This window comes from Mobula hypostoma, chromosome 6 (genome assembly GCF_963921235.1).
Source record: "Mobula hypostoma chromosome 6, sMobHyp1.1, whole genome shotgun sequence".
In the NCBI taxonomy this organism is placed as follows: domain Eukaryota; kingdom Metazoa; phylum Chordata; class Chondrichthyes; order Myliobatiformes; family Myliobatidae; genus Mobula; species Mobula hypostoma.
In genome coordinates this window covers 139,773,961-139,787,837 of record NC_086102.1, presented here as the reverse complement: position 1 = coordinate 139,787,837, position 13,877 = coordinate 139,773,961, and the positions used below count along the sequence as shown (strand labels likewise).

At 40.3% G+C, this 13,877-nt stretch overlaps 1 protein-coding gene across 1 annotated transcript in view; it reads left to right on the top strand.

Annotated features, from left to right (window-relative positions):
* The window catches only part of LOC134348766 (collagen alpha-3(VI) chain-like), a 118,699-nt gene that overhangs the window by 82,117 nt on the left and 22,705 nt on the right, over positions 1-13,877 (top strand). The window contains exons 15-17 of the mRNA XM_063052569.1: positions 3,520-4,107; positions 10,848-11,480; positions 11,927-12,511. Of these exons, the coding sequence (XP_062908639.1) occupies positions 3,520-4,107; positions 10,848-11,480; positions 11,927-12,511 (1,806 nt within the window). The remainder of the gene's footprint in view (positions 1-3,519; positions 4,108-10,847; positions 11,481-11,926; positions 12,512-13,877) is intronic.

The following is a 13,877-nucleotide window of genomic DNA, read 5'->3' as shown; positions in this document are numbered from 1 at the left end:
AATACTCTTCCACATGGGAATGTTTAGTAGATATATATTTCATGGTTTTGATAGAGGCAAACATGCTTTCCTTGGGAACTATGAAAACCTCTGCAACATTCATGTACATTTTGAGTGGTGGTAACTACTTATCACCTCCCAATCTAATGTCTGCTTCACCCTCTTAGAAGGCTGGTAATAAAGATGCAAGAATAGAAATATGATTAATAAATCTGTAGATGACACACAGATAGGTAATGTTTTAGATGTTGAGTTAAGTAGTCTTAGATGACAGAAGGTAAATTTGCATTATCAATGGTAAATGAAATCCTAATGAATATGAGATGATGCATTTTGGGATTCTAATAAAGAAAGACATATAACATAAAAGATAGGGTTGTGGGGAGTATTTAGGAACAAAGGGATTCTGAGTTTGTAAGTCCAAAGATCCTTGAAGGGGACAGCACACAAAGACAGGACGAAAAGGAAGGCAAATAGGATGCTTTGCCTAAAGTACAATGTAAGTTTGGAGAGGTGATGGTACAAATGAGAAAAACATTGGTTAGTCAGTGTGTACAGTTCTCATTACAATGCTACAAAGAGGGCAAGAATACATTGGAGAGGATGCAAAGGAAATTCACCATGTTGCTTGGGATGGAAATGTTTACATATGGGGAGAGGCTGGTTTCATTTTTCTTGGAGCAGAGGAGCCTGAATGAGGACGTGATAAAGGTGTAGACCATCGTGAGAGGCATAGATAGGATACATAGTAAGAAATTTTCTTCATAGCAGAGATGTCAAACACCAGAGGGACACATTTAAGCTGACGAGTAAGGGGTTTTTAGGGGATCTGAAGAATTTTTCCACCCAGGGAGTCATTGCAATATGCAATGCATTACCTATGAATGTGATGGCTGTAAGTATCTCAGACTACTTTAGTAGCATCTGGACAAGCATTTGAATTGCAAAGGCAAGGTGGGCTATAGAGTAAGGCTACGTCCACACTAGACCGGATAATTTTGAAAATGCCGGTTTCACGTAAAAACGATAGGCCGGCGTCTACACCAGGCATTTTTAAAAATACCTCCGTTCACATTAAAATGGATATTTGGGCGAAGCTCCTCCTACTGGGCATGCGCAGGACACACAGAAAACAAGTGAAGAGGAAACGGTATACTTGGTGCGCATTTGTCCAGTTACAGACTGTAAAAACTTAAAAGGAAATTGCCAAACGAAAGACTTGGTGCGCGTTTGTCCAGTTACAGAATAGAAAAACTTAAAAGGAAATTGCCAAACAGAAGACTTGGTGCATGTTTGTCCAAAAACGTTTCCTACAGCCAAGGTCTCTTCACCGATGAAGGGGACAACAGCTACAACTAAAGGCAATAAGGCTTGTTACTGGGCAAAAGTGAAATTTGCTGTTACCTCATTTGTTTGCCTTTACTTTTGCCATGTCTTTGTGTATTATTTTGCTGTATTTAACATGCGCAATAAAATGAGTTACTGGGCAAAAGTGACAATTGCATCTATTGAATGTTTGCACAAGCAATATATTAATAAAATACCTTGTTAAATGTATAAACCATGTCTGCATCAGTGTTATCTTGTATTTCCATACAATGTTACATTAGGCTGTTACACATCTATTGTCAGATTTTTTTGTTGTGGTGTTGGAGGTTGTGTTCAAGAAAACAATGAAATGTAGCACTGCTACCACCATTTGTTCCGGCACGTCATGACAGTATTTTTAAAATTAGTCGGTTACCCCGTACGCACTACAACGCCCAACCAGCGTTCTCAGATTTAAACACTCTGGAGAGTGTTATAGAAAAGCTCCATTTCTGGAGGAGGAAAACACGGTTTTAGTGTGGACAGAGGGTCAAAACGAAGAGAAAAAGCTTTTGGTTACGGATTTATTCCGTCTAGTGTGGACGTAGCCTAAGTGCTGGTAAATGGGATTGATATAGAGAGGGGTTTAATGATTGTTTCAGACAATGGCTAATGGACCTGTTTCTTTGTTCTATGACTGACTTTTAAGAGTTGCTCTTTATTGCTTACCGCAATGGTTTTGCTTAAGTATCTAAAGTGTTTTAATTGCTACAAGCATTTATGATACAACTTCTCCATTGCAAGCATAACTCCACTTCTACCTTCTCCTAGAATCAACACTCTGCCTCCTTAATCTGATGTAAACATTTTAAACAAGTGTTTCAAGTGATTTCTTTATTTATTAGAAACCATAGAAACCATAGAAAAACTACAGCACAGAAACAGGCCTTTTGGCCCTTCTTGGCTGTGCCGAACCATTTTCTGCCTAGTCCCACTGACCTGCACACGGACCATATCCCTCCATACACCTCCCATCCATGCATCTGTCCAATTTATTCTTAAATGTTAAAAAAGAACCCGCATTTACCACCTCGTCTGGTAGCTCATTCCACACTCCCACCACTCTCTGTGTGAAGAAGCCCCCCCAAAATGTTCCCTTTAAACTTTTCCCCCCTCACCCTTAACCCATGTCCTCTGTTTTTTTTCTCCCCTTGCCTCAGTGGAAAAAGCCTGCTTGCATTCACTCTATCTATACCTATCATAATTTTATATACCTCTCTCAAATCTCCCCTCATTCTTCTACACTCCAGGGAATAAAGTCCTAACCTATTCAACCTTTCTCTGTAACTAAGTTTCTCAAGTCCCTGCAACATCCTCGTATACCTTCTCTGCACTGTTTCAAACTTATTAATATCCTTCCTGTGATTTGGTGACCAAAACTGAACACAATACTCGAGATTCGGCCTCACCAATGCCTTATACAACCTCATCATAACATTCCAGCTCTTATACTCAATACTTTGATTAATAAAGGCCAATGTACCAAAAGCTCTCTTTACGACCCTATCTACCTGTGACGACACTTTTAGGGAATTTTGTATCTGTATTCCCAGATCCCTCTGTTCTACTGCACTCCTCAGTGAATTACCATTTACCTTGTATGTTCTACCTTGGTTTGTCCTTCCAAAGTGCAATACCTCACACTTGTCTGTATTAAGCATCTGCCAACTTTCAGTCCATTTTTCCTGTTGGTCCAAGTCCGTCTGCAAGCTTTGAAAACCTTCCTCACTGTCTACTACACCTCTCATCTTTGTATCATCAGCAAATTTGCTGATCCAATTTACCACATTATCATCCAGATCATTGATATAGATGACAAATAACAATTAGTGAAGAAGAATTAACCATGCCCTAAATCTCACAACTTCATGAACACTAAATCCTCTTGGAAAACAATAAAATGAAGAGAAATTATATTTTTACACAAAAAAGTGCTCTGTTGTGCTTTACAAAGACATTGTTAAATTTATGTTGTATTGCCTGAATTAAAAGACACTAATCAATGTTGAGCTCAGCCAGGGAGAATGTATGTATTTAAAATGATAAATTGCAGCTTTAAGATTTCTCATGGGGTAGCTACAATGGCTGTAATGATATTTGATTACTTTGTACAAAATGTTTCAATTTTTAACTATGAATGTTAATTTTCAGCTTCTGCAGCTACAAAGAGAGATATTGTGTTCCTAATTGATACCTCTCCTGGAATGGGGGGATCATTTATTCAGGTCCGTGAGTTTCTGATGAAACTAATACAGGATCTTGATGTCGGACCAGACAAAGATCAAGTAGCTGTGGTACTATACAATTCCAAGCCAACACTTGAATTTGGCCTCGATAGTCATTCCACAGCCGCACAACTTTTGAATGCAATAAGAAGACTGCGATTTAAAAAGGGAAGATCCCTCAACACGGGTGCAGCACTGGACTTTGTCACAAGGAACGTCTTCATCCCGGCTGCGGGCAGCAGAAGAGATGCTGGAGCTGCACAATTTCTGGTGCTCATCACTGCTGGGAGATCCAGAGACAACGTTGGGCCGGCATCGGAGGCAGCGAGGCAGGCTGGCATTGTGCTCATTGTTATTGGAGCCAAGAATGCAGACACATCAGAACTGCAGCAGATCACTTCCGACCCAGAATCTGTTTTCAAATTGAATCACTTCCAGGAATTGCCAACTATTCAACAACAACTGCTGTCTAAAGCTCAGCCTGTGATAGAGGAAACAATAATTATCAGTGAAGGTAAAAACTTTATTAAGTATCTTTTTTTATTTTGGTTTAGTTGGTTTAGAACTCAAACTGTAGGAGAGTGTTTATCAGATATGTAACCCTGATTGCAGATGCACTGTATTCTATCCAAAGTATTAACTTTACAACAGTTTTAAATTATGGCCAATTATGATCCACCTACAGCAATTTTCTGCCAATGTGTGAGGACTGTTTGATAATTCTAGGCTTGAGTAGAGAAGAATGAGGGGGGTGGAAATCTCTTTGAAATATATCAAACATTGAAAGGATTAGATAGAGTGAATATCAAGAGGGTATTTTCAGCACTGAGGGAAGCTAGGACCAGAACACACAGCCTCATCTTTAGAGATAAGGAGGAATTTGTTTAGACGGAAGGTGGTGAATAAGTAGAGATCATTGCCACAGATGGCTGTGGAGGCCAAGTTATTGGGTATATTTAAATCAGATGTTGATAGGTTCCTGATTAATAATGCTGTCATAGTTACTGTGAGAAGGCAGGAGAATGGAGTTGAGAGGGGTATTAAATTAGACATGATCAAATGGCAGAGAAGGCTCAATGGGAGAGATTGGCCTAATTCTGCTCCAATCTCTTATAGTCTTATCATTAAGTCTATGGCTTATGAATGACAGTCACAACTGAAATAAAATTGCTAATGCAAAGGCATATGACATAATTTGTCAGCTGTTATCCACATTCTATCAGAGGACTGAGTAATTGGGATCTTATTTTTATTTATTAGATTAAGATTTCAAGGTCAGAAGTTATAGCTCACCATTATGGTACTTAAAACATTTATTGTGAGAGACCACCTTTAAATGCTGCAACCCTTCTGATGAAGGCAGTCGCAAGGAGTTGTTGGAGAAAGAGCTCTGGTATTTAGACCTAACAATGGTGAATGAACAGTGATATATTTCCAGGTCAGAATGGTATGCGACTAATTGAGAAGAAGTTAGATCCCTGTCAGCCTGCTGCTCTAATTTGTAGCGGTTACAGGTTTGGGAAGGGCTATCAATGAAGCGTGTACAAGTTGCTGTGGTGCTTCTCATTGGCATCACAAACAGCAGTGAACTATATGTATGGTTAGGTTGGAAGATGGAATACCAATCAAGCTGTTAACTTTGCCTTGGATTTTGTGTAACCTTGCATGATGTTGGAATTGCATTCATTCACTTAAGTGGAGAGTATTCCACAAGATGCCTTTTGTATGCTTAGTAGAGAGAAGGACAATGTAATCTCAGGAGGTGAGTTACTTTCCTCAGAATACTCAGCTGCTTCTTTTAAATGTGGTATTTATGTGGTTGATCCAGTTCATTTCTGCTCAGTGGTGACCTTCAGAACATTAGTGGTAAGGGCACGCTGATGTTAATGATATTGAATGTCAAAGAGTATGGTTAGACACTTGGAGACCATCATTGGACATACTTTGATGGTGTAAAAGTTAAATGCCACAATAAGACCAAGCCCAAATTTTGTGATTATATTCCATTACTCAGGTATGGAAACTGAACATATTTCACCAGAGAAAAAAATTGCATCTTAAATGAAGGAGGGGCATCAATAAAGAAGAAGATATGACACGACCCTGGGGAACAATTCCACTGATGTCTTGGGAGTACTAGCTCACGATAATCATAATTATCTTCCATTGTGTTGGATATGCTTTTTAACCAATGGAGTGAATTTCCCTCGATCCCCATTGACAAATGTTTTACAGATTCCTTGGTGCCACACTTGGTTAAATATCGCTGTAATATCAAAGGCAATCATATTTAACACTAGATTCTGATCTTTTGATTTGGGTTGGACCAATATTTTAATAATACTTCCTGTCTCAAGCCTAATATGTCTCAGCATCGTGTATCATTCAATGATTTTGCCTTCCCTCTTTCAATGTATTTTATATAAGCTTTACCTGTAAAACAAGCAAATGAGTTCAAGCAACCTGCTGGAGGAACTTAGCAGGTTAAGCAGCATCTGTAGGGGGAAAGGAATAATCATTGTTCCAGGTCAAAACCCTGCATTAGTACTAAAATTGGAGAGGGGAGATAGCCAGAATAAGGAAGGGGACAGGGGCCAGTGATGATTGGTCGGCTCTTTGTTGCTCCACATCCCAGAATCTTGTGTCTCCAAACAAACGAGTATACCACATTTACTTTTGAACTAATGCCATTAACTAACTTTCATTAAATTTGTGTAACATGATTTTCCTAATTTTTATTGATCAGCACTTGCACCACAAATATTTGTATACTTGAATGCAGATTATATATTCTAAAGAACTACCAGAATCAAAGATTCCCTGAGACTAGAAATTTCATGGTTACAGTTTCCAATTGTATTCCTATTTCCACCTTGGTTGGGCCTCCCACTTAATTCCTAGTGATATATCAAAATACTTCTTTCCTTAAAGGTACAGAAGTCACCCTGACCTGAGGAACTGCACCCTAGGGTTCTGAAAGAGGTAGTGTCAGAGAATGTGGTGGCACTAGAAATGATCTTCCAAAAATTATTGGACTCTTGCATGATGCCAGAGGACTGGAAAATTGCAAATGTTACTCCATTCTTTAAGAAAGAAAGAAGGAAGGCAGCAGAAAGGAATTTATAGACTAGTTAGGCTGACCTCAGTGGTTGGGAAGATGTTGGAGTTAATTGTTAAGGATGAGGTGATGGAGTACTTGGTGACACAGGACAAATTAGTACAAAGTCAGCATGGTTTCCTTCAAGGAAAACCCTGCCTGATGAATCTGTTGGAATTCTTTGAGGAGATTACAAGTAGGATAGATAAAGGGGATGCAGTGGATATTGTATATTAGGACTTTCAGAAGGCATTTGACAAGGTGCCACACATGAGGCTATTACCAAGTTAAGAGCCCTTGGTATTACAGGAAAGTTACTAACATGGTTACAGCATTGTCTGATTGGTAGGAGGCAGCAAGTGGAAATAAAAAGCTCCTTGTCTGGCTGGTTGCCAATGACTAGCGGTGTTCTGCAGAGGTCAGTCTTGGGATCGCTTCTTTTTATGCTGTATATCAATGATTTAGATGATGGAATAAATGGCTTTGTTGCTAAGTTTGCAGATGACACAAAGACTGGTGGACGGGCAGGTAGTGTTGAGGAAACAGGAAGGATGCAGGACTTAGATTAGGAGAATAGGCAAGAAAGTGGCAAATAAAATACAATGTTGGATGGTCATGCACTTTGGTAGTAGAAATAAATGTGCGGACTATTTTCTAAATGGGGAGAAAATCCAGGAATCTGAGTTGCAGAGGGACTTGGGAGTCCTTGTGCAGAACACCCTGAAGGTTAACTTGCAGGTAGAGTCGGTGGTAAGGAAGGCAGATGCCATGTTAGCATTCATTTCAAGAGGTCTAGAATACAGGAGCAAGGGTGTGATGCTGAGGCTTTGTAAGGCACTGGTGAGGCCTCACCTTGAGTATTGTGAACAGTTTTGGGCCCCTCATCTTAGGAAAGATATGCTGGCATTGGAGATGGTCCAGAAGAGGTTCACGAGGCTGATTCCAGGAATGAAAGTGTTATCATACGAGGAACGTTTGATGGCTCTGGGTCTATACTCGCTGGAATTCAGAAGGATGGGGGGAGGGATCTCATTGAAATGTTGAAAGGCCGAGACAAAGTAGATGTGAAAAGGATGTTTCCCATGGTAGGAGAGTCTAGGACAAGAGTGCATAGCCTCAGGATAGAGAAGTGTCCTTTCAAAATAGAGAAATTTCTTTAGCCAAAGGGTGGTGAATTTGTGGAATTTGTTGCCACATGCAGCTGTGGAGGCCAGGTTGTTGGGTGTACTTAAGGCAGAGATTGATAGGTTCTTGATTGGACATGGCATCAAAGGTTATGGCGAGAAGGCCGGGAACTGGAGTTGAGGAGGAGATAGAAGAAAAGGATCAGCCACGATTGAATGGCGGAGCAGACTCGATGGGCCAGATGGCCAAATTCTGCCCCTATGTTTTATGGTCATATATTCTTATTGGGCTAGAAACTTTCCAACCGAATAACCAGTATGGGATTCTTCATAGAGTCATAGAATAATGGTGTGGCTTTTAACATTTGCACCATTAAAGTATAGCCAATGATAGTCTCCAAGGGTCTAACAATAGGTTCTTGATTAGCCAGGGCTTCAAAGGGTATGGGGAGAAGGCAGGGGAATGGGGATGACTGGAAGAATTGGATCAGCCCATGAGTGAATGGCAGAGCAGACTCGATGGCCTGAATGGCCTACTTCTTCTCCTATATCTTATGGTCTAATACTCTGACATTCAATATCATTAACGTCAGTGCGCCCTCCACCACTAACATTCTGAGGGTCACCACTGAGCAGAAATTAACTGGATCAACCATATAAATACTATGTTTAGAAGAGCCATATCATTACACCCCTCCATGTATCTATCTGAATGCCTCTTCAATGTTGCAATTGTACCTACCTCGACCACTTCTCCTTGCAGCTCATTTTAAGTACTCACTGCACTCTGTAGAGAAGTTACTTGCAAAGTATTTTAAATGTTTCCCCTCTCATCTTGAAACTGCGCCCTCTAGTCCTGGGAAACAGACTATGCCTGTCCACTTTACCAATACTCCTCATGATTATATAAAATCCTGTGAGTTCACTTCTCATTCTCCTATACTCCAAGGAATAAAGATCCAGTGTGGCCAACCTTTCCCTATGACTCAGGCCCTCTAGTCTAGGCAGCATTCTTCTGCTCATCTGCTTTCTCTGCGGTTTGACAACGATGACAATAACAGGATGACCAATACTGTACACAAATACTCCAAGTACGGTCTCACCAATGACTTGTATAACTGAAATATAGGACCACTCTCAGGCCGGAGGAGCAACACCTCATATTATGTCAAGATAGCCTCCAACCTCAGGGCATGAACATTAATTTCTCCAACTTTCAGTTATTTTTCTTCTCTCTCTTCCCTCATTTATTTCCCCATGCTCGCCTCTTACCTCTTTTCCTCCCTTGGATGCCATCCTCCTTCCTTTTCTCCATGATCCACTCTCCTCTTCTGCAGCCCTTTGCCCTTTCCACATCACCTCCCAACTTCTTCCCCCTCCGCCACCCACCCAGCTTTACCTGTCACTTTCCAGCTTGCCCACCTTCTTGTTCTGGCATCTTCCCCCCTCCTTTCCAGTCTTGCTGAAGGGTCTTATCAGCTGTTTAGTCATTTCCATAGACACTGCCTGTACTGTTTTGCTCCAGCATATTTTGCGTTGAACTGCGATACAATATTCATACTCCTAAGTTCAATGCCCTGACCAATGAAGACCAGCAGGCTAAACGCCTTCTTTGTTACTGTTCACTTGTGTGGCTCTTTTCAGGGAATTGTGCACTTGTACTCTCAATATCCTCTGCTTCACAGCACTTATCGATGCCCTGCCATTCACTGTATAAGTCCTACCCTTGTTTGAGTATCCAAAATGCATCATCTCACACTTATTGTAACCTGATTCACTGAAGTACTCCCTATTGTGGCCACATTGTGGAGGATAAATGGTTGATATCCCTCGTGCAGCAGCATGTCAGACATTGCCTAATCTTGAGCTGTCTAAGATTTTAACAGGGCAAATGCCTAAAAGATTGGTCAAGGGTCCTAGTTATCAGACCTTCTTTAAGGAAGGAAGAGGGATACCACAACATTGAGGTTTGCAGATGGAAGTACAGACCCTGGGGTCTAAATAGCTGAAGTCACATCTGTCAATGAGAGGACAAAGGAAATCAAGGATGCAGGAAAGACCAGAGCTAGAAGAACCCCGAAGCTTCATGGGCCTGTAAAGATGGTGGAGACAGGGACCTTTTCAACAGCTTTACAAAAGTCCATTTAAAACATATCACGTCATCACTCTCAAGTTAGTCAGCATGAACGTTGGAGCAAAATTGATGGTAAATCATAGAGGGGGACGTAAATGTCTACATCACACAATTTTCAAATGATTTCAAAATAGGAAATTCCAGTGTTCTTAGCCTCGTGAATCATTCATGTGAGTAATAGTCTTCAGTCGCAGCCTTAAAGAATATTGCTTTAGCTATTTTAGGGCCAACAAGGCTGTCTGCTGAATACCTGTGAACTGCTATGCATGACAGTTTCTATAAAGGAAAAGAAATAAACATTGGACTCGGCACTTGATAGGCAATAGATCTAAATGGAGCTTCAGAAGGGTACTGTGAATCACCTCAGGGTACCAACGTCATATAGACATTTGGCTCTCTCACCTCAACGCTGCCTCAGATATTAAACATTCCAGTGGAGAGGAATGCAGAGTCACCTTTTCATGATAAGGGCTTTCACCTGGAGAGACCTTGACATCAATCAGCCCATTTCTCAATTCCTCCTTTTAAATAGAAATAGTCCAGATGAAGGATCTTGACCTGAAACATACACTGTTCATCTTATAAATGCTGCCTGGTCTGCTCAGTTCCTTCGGCCTTTTCTGTGTTGTTCCAAAATTCTAGTGTCTGCAGTGTTTTGTGTGTGCGTGTGTGCCTCTCTCTTAAATTCTTCAATGTTAGATCTTCATCTGATAATGGCAGCTGCAAAATCTGCATTATCAATAATATATTTCTCTTAATATGTCAGGACTTATGGTAAATCATTTTAAAATCTTTTGACTATGTTTAGATCTAGCTTAATTTGAGGTATTTTACTTTGTTTTCCATTGTGTAGTTCATGTGGACAAACTTTTAATGACCAAATGTGAATTTTATTACAGTTGAACCAGTAGAAATGAGCAAAAGAGATGTTGTGTTCCTTATTGATGGATCAGACAATATCGGAAACGTTAACTTACCTCACGTTCATGATTTTATCATAAGAATAATTCAACAGCTGGCTGTCGGACATGACAAAGTACGAGTGGGTCTGGCACAGTACAGTGATGACACAGAGGCTGAGTTCTACCTTAACACTTACTCATCAAAAGCTGAACTTCTGTCTCATGTCAAAAGCCTCAGTCTGAGAGGCGGGGCAACAGCCAACACGGGCTCTGCACTGGACTTTGCTACTAAATACTATTTTACTAGTTCGGGTGGGAGTCGAATCCAGGAGGATGTTCCCCAGTTTTTGCTGCTCATCACTGGTGGAAGGTCCAACGATAATGTGGAGGTGGCTGCGGATGCACTGAAACGAGCTGCCGTCATGACCTTCGCGATTGGTGTTAACAATGCAGACCCAGCCCAACTAGATGAGATGGCAATTGACCCAAGTTTGGTCTTCAGTGTAAATGAATTCCACTCTTTGCCAGATGTCCTGAATCAACTAATGATGCCACTGACAATGCTGAGTGTTCCGACAGTAATCGAAGAGCCGACAATTGTTGAAGAGGAAATGGTCACAACTTCAGAAGGTACCTGAATTGTTCTTATGACCTTTTTTTCAGATAGTGCTAGATTACCAGTAACACTAGAATGCTTACAATAAACTATCTTTTCCCCATTCAATATGTCGATGCAGAAACATTGCTTTTGCTGGAGGGTCTTCTGTAGCATTGCTCATTGTGGTGAGGCAGGAGCATCTGAACAACTCCTAATTTATAATCAGGTATCAAGTGGTCTGCTTGGAGGAGGATCAACAGAAATGGTCTTTTGCTAGGCTGGCACATCACCAGACTCAAACTGCATCACAAATAGGTGCATTCATCAGAGCTGTTATGAATCAAAACAATACTGTCATTTATGTATTTGTTCCGTATTATGTCCCTGCAAATCTGCTCGTTTTGATGTTTATATGTCCATATTTCATCTCTCAGTTTAAAAGTTAATTTGTATTCAAATTTATGTTCAATATTTGCAGCCAGGAAGAGAGATATTGTGTTCCTCATCGATGGCTCCCCTGGGATGGGGAAATCATTTCAAAAAGTCCGTGAATTTCTGAAGAAGGTAATCCAGGAGCTTAATATTGGGCCTGACACAGATCAAGTTGCTGTGGTGCAGTACAGCTCTAATGCAAGACTGGAATTTGGCCTCAATGTTCACTCAACGAAAGATGAAGCTTTGAATACTGTACGAAAACTAAAACTGAAAACAGGAAGACCCCTTAACACAGGCGCTGCATTGGACTTTGTCACAAATAACGTCTTCATCCCAGCTGCGGGCAGCAGAAGAGATGCCGGAGCCATACAGATCCTGGTGCTCATCACTGCTGGGATATCCAAGGACAACGTTGTGCCGGCAGCAGAAGCAATGAGACAGGCTGGTGTTGTGCCCATTGCTATTGGAGCCAACTATGCAGACAAGTCAGAGCTACAACAGATTGTGCATGAACCCAACCTTGTTTTCAAACTGAGTGACTTCCAAGAATTGCCAACTATCGAAAATGAGCTGATATCCAAGGTTAAATCCATAATTATTGAGGATGCAACTGCTGTAAATACTGAAGGTAAAATAACTTTGATCAAGCATGACTTTTCTAAATAATAATTATCTAAGTTGTTACTAAATTTTTGAATTGTGTGATCATAGAATTATAGAATCATCTAAGTTCACATCAGATACAAACAATTTTTGACTGTCTCTTTGACAGACTTACTATTCCTGGATTCACATTGTATTTTTTTTTAGTCTGCAATCCCTACAGTTCCTCAGACTCAGGTAGCCATCCATCCTTTTTAAATTTACTTATCAAATTTGCTTACACCATCTTTCAGGGAAAGTATTCTAGATCCTGCCATTATGAAGAAAACAATTCTCACCCTTCTGTCAATGAGTTGTTGATAGTCCTAAAATGGGAAATAGTTTTTCCCCATTCAGTTTATCAAAATCTCTCAGCATGTTAAAAGCTTTATTCGATCGTCCCTTAATTTTCTTTGCTTCATGGAAAGCATTCTTATTTTGTTTCCCCGAACTCTTCTAATAAATGAGATCTTTCATCTCTCATTACATCTTGTAACACTTGTTTCGTACTCTAAGGACTTTGCATCCTAGCTGAATGTGATGCTCAGAAATGGTTCTTATATTCCAAACGAGGTTTAGACTGCACCTTGAAAAATTATAGCAATGATATTTCAGTTTTCCTTTTACGTTCTAATGTTCTGTTTATAAACCCAAGAAATAATAAGTGGAATAGAGGAGAATTGGTTGATGTTGTGTACTTGGATTTTCAGAAGGCCATTGACAAGGTGCCACACATGAGGCTGCTTAACAAGCTACAAGCAGATGGTTTTACAGGAAAGACTCTAGCATGGATAAAGCAGAGGCTGATTGGCAGGAGGCAAGGTGTAGGAATAAAGGGAGACTTTTCTGGTTGGTTGCCGGTGACCAGTGGTATTCCATAGAGGTCAGTGTTGGGACCGATTCTTTATACGTTATATGTCAATGATTTGAATGATGGAATTTATGGTTTTGTTACAAAGTTTGCAGACAATATGAAAATAGGTAATGGAGAAGGTATTTTGAGGAAATAGACAGGCTACAGAAGGACTTAGACAGTTTAGCAGAATGGGCAAAGAAATGGCAAATAGAATACAGTGTCGGGAAATGTATTTTCATAAACTTTGGTAGAAGAAATGAAAGGGTTGACTATTTTCTAAATGGAGAGAAAATTTAAAGAACTTGAGGTGCAATTGGACTTGGGAGTCCTTGTGCATGATTCCATACAGGCTAATGTGTCTGTTGAGTCAGTGGTGAGGAAGGCCAATGCAATGTTAGCATTGATTCAAGAGGACAAGAATATAAAAGCAAGGATGTAATGATGAGCCTTTATAAAAAATTTGTGAGGCCTCACTTGGAATATTGTGAGCAATTTT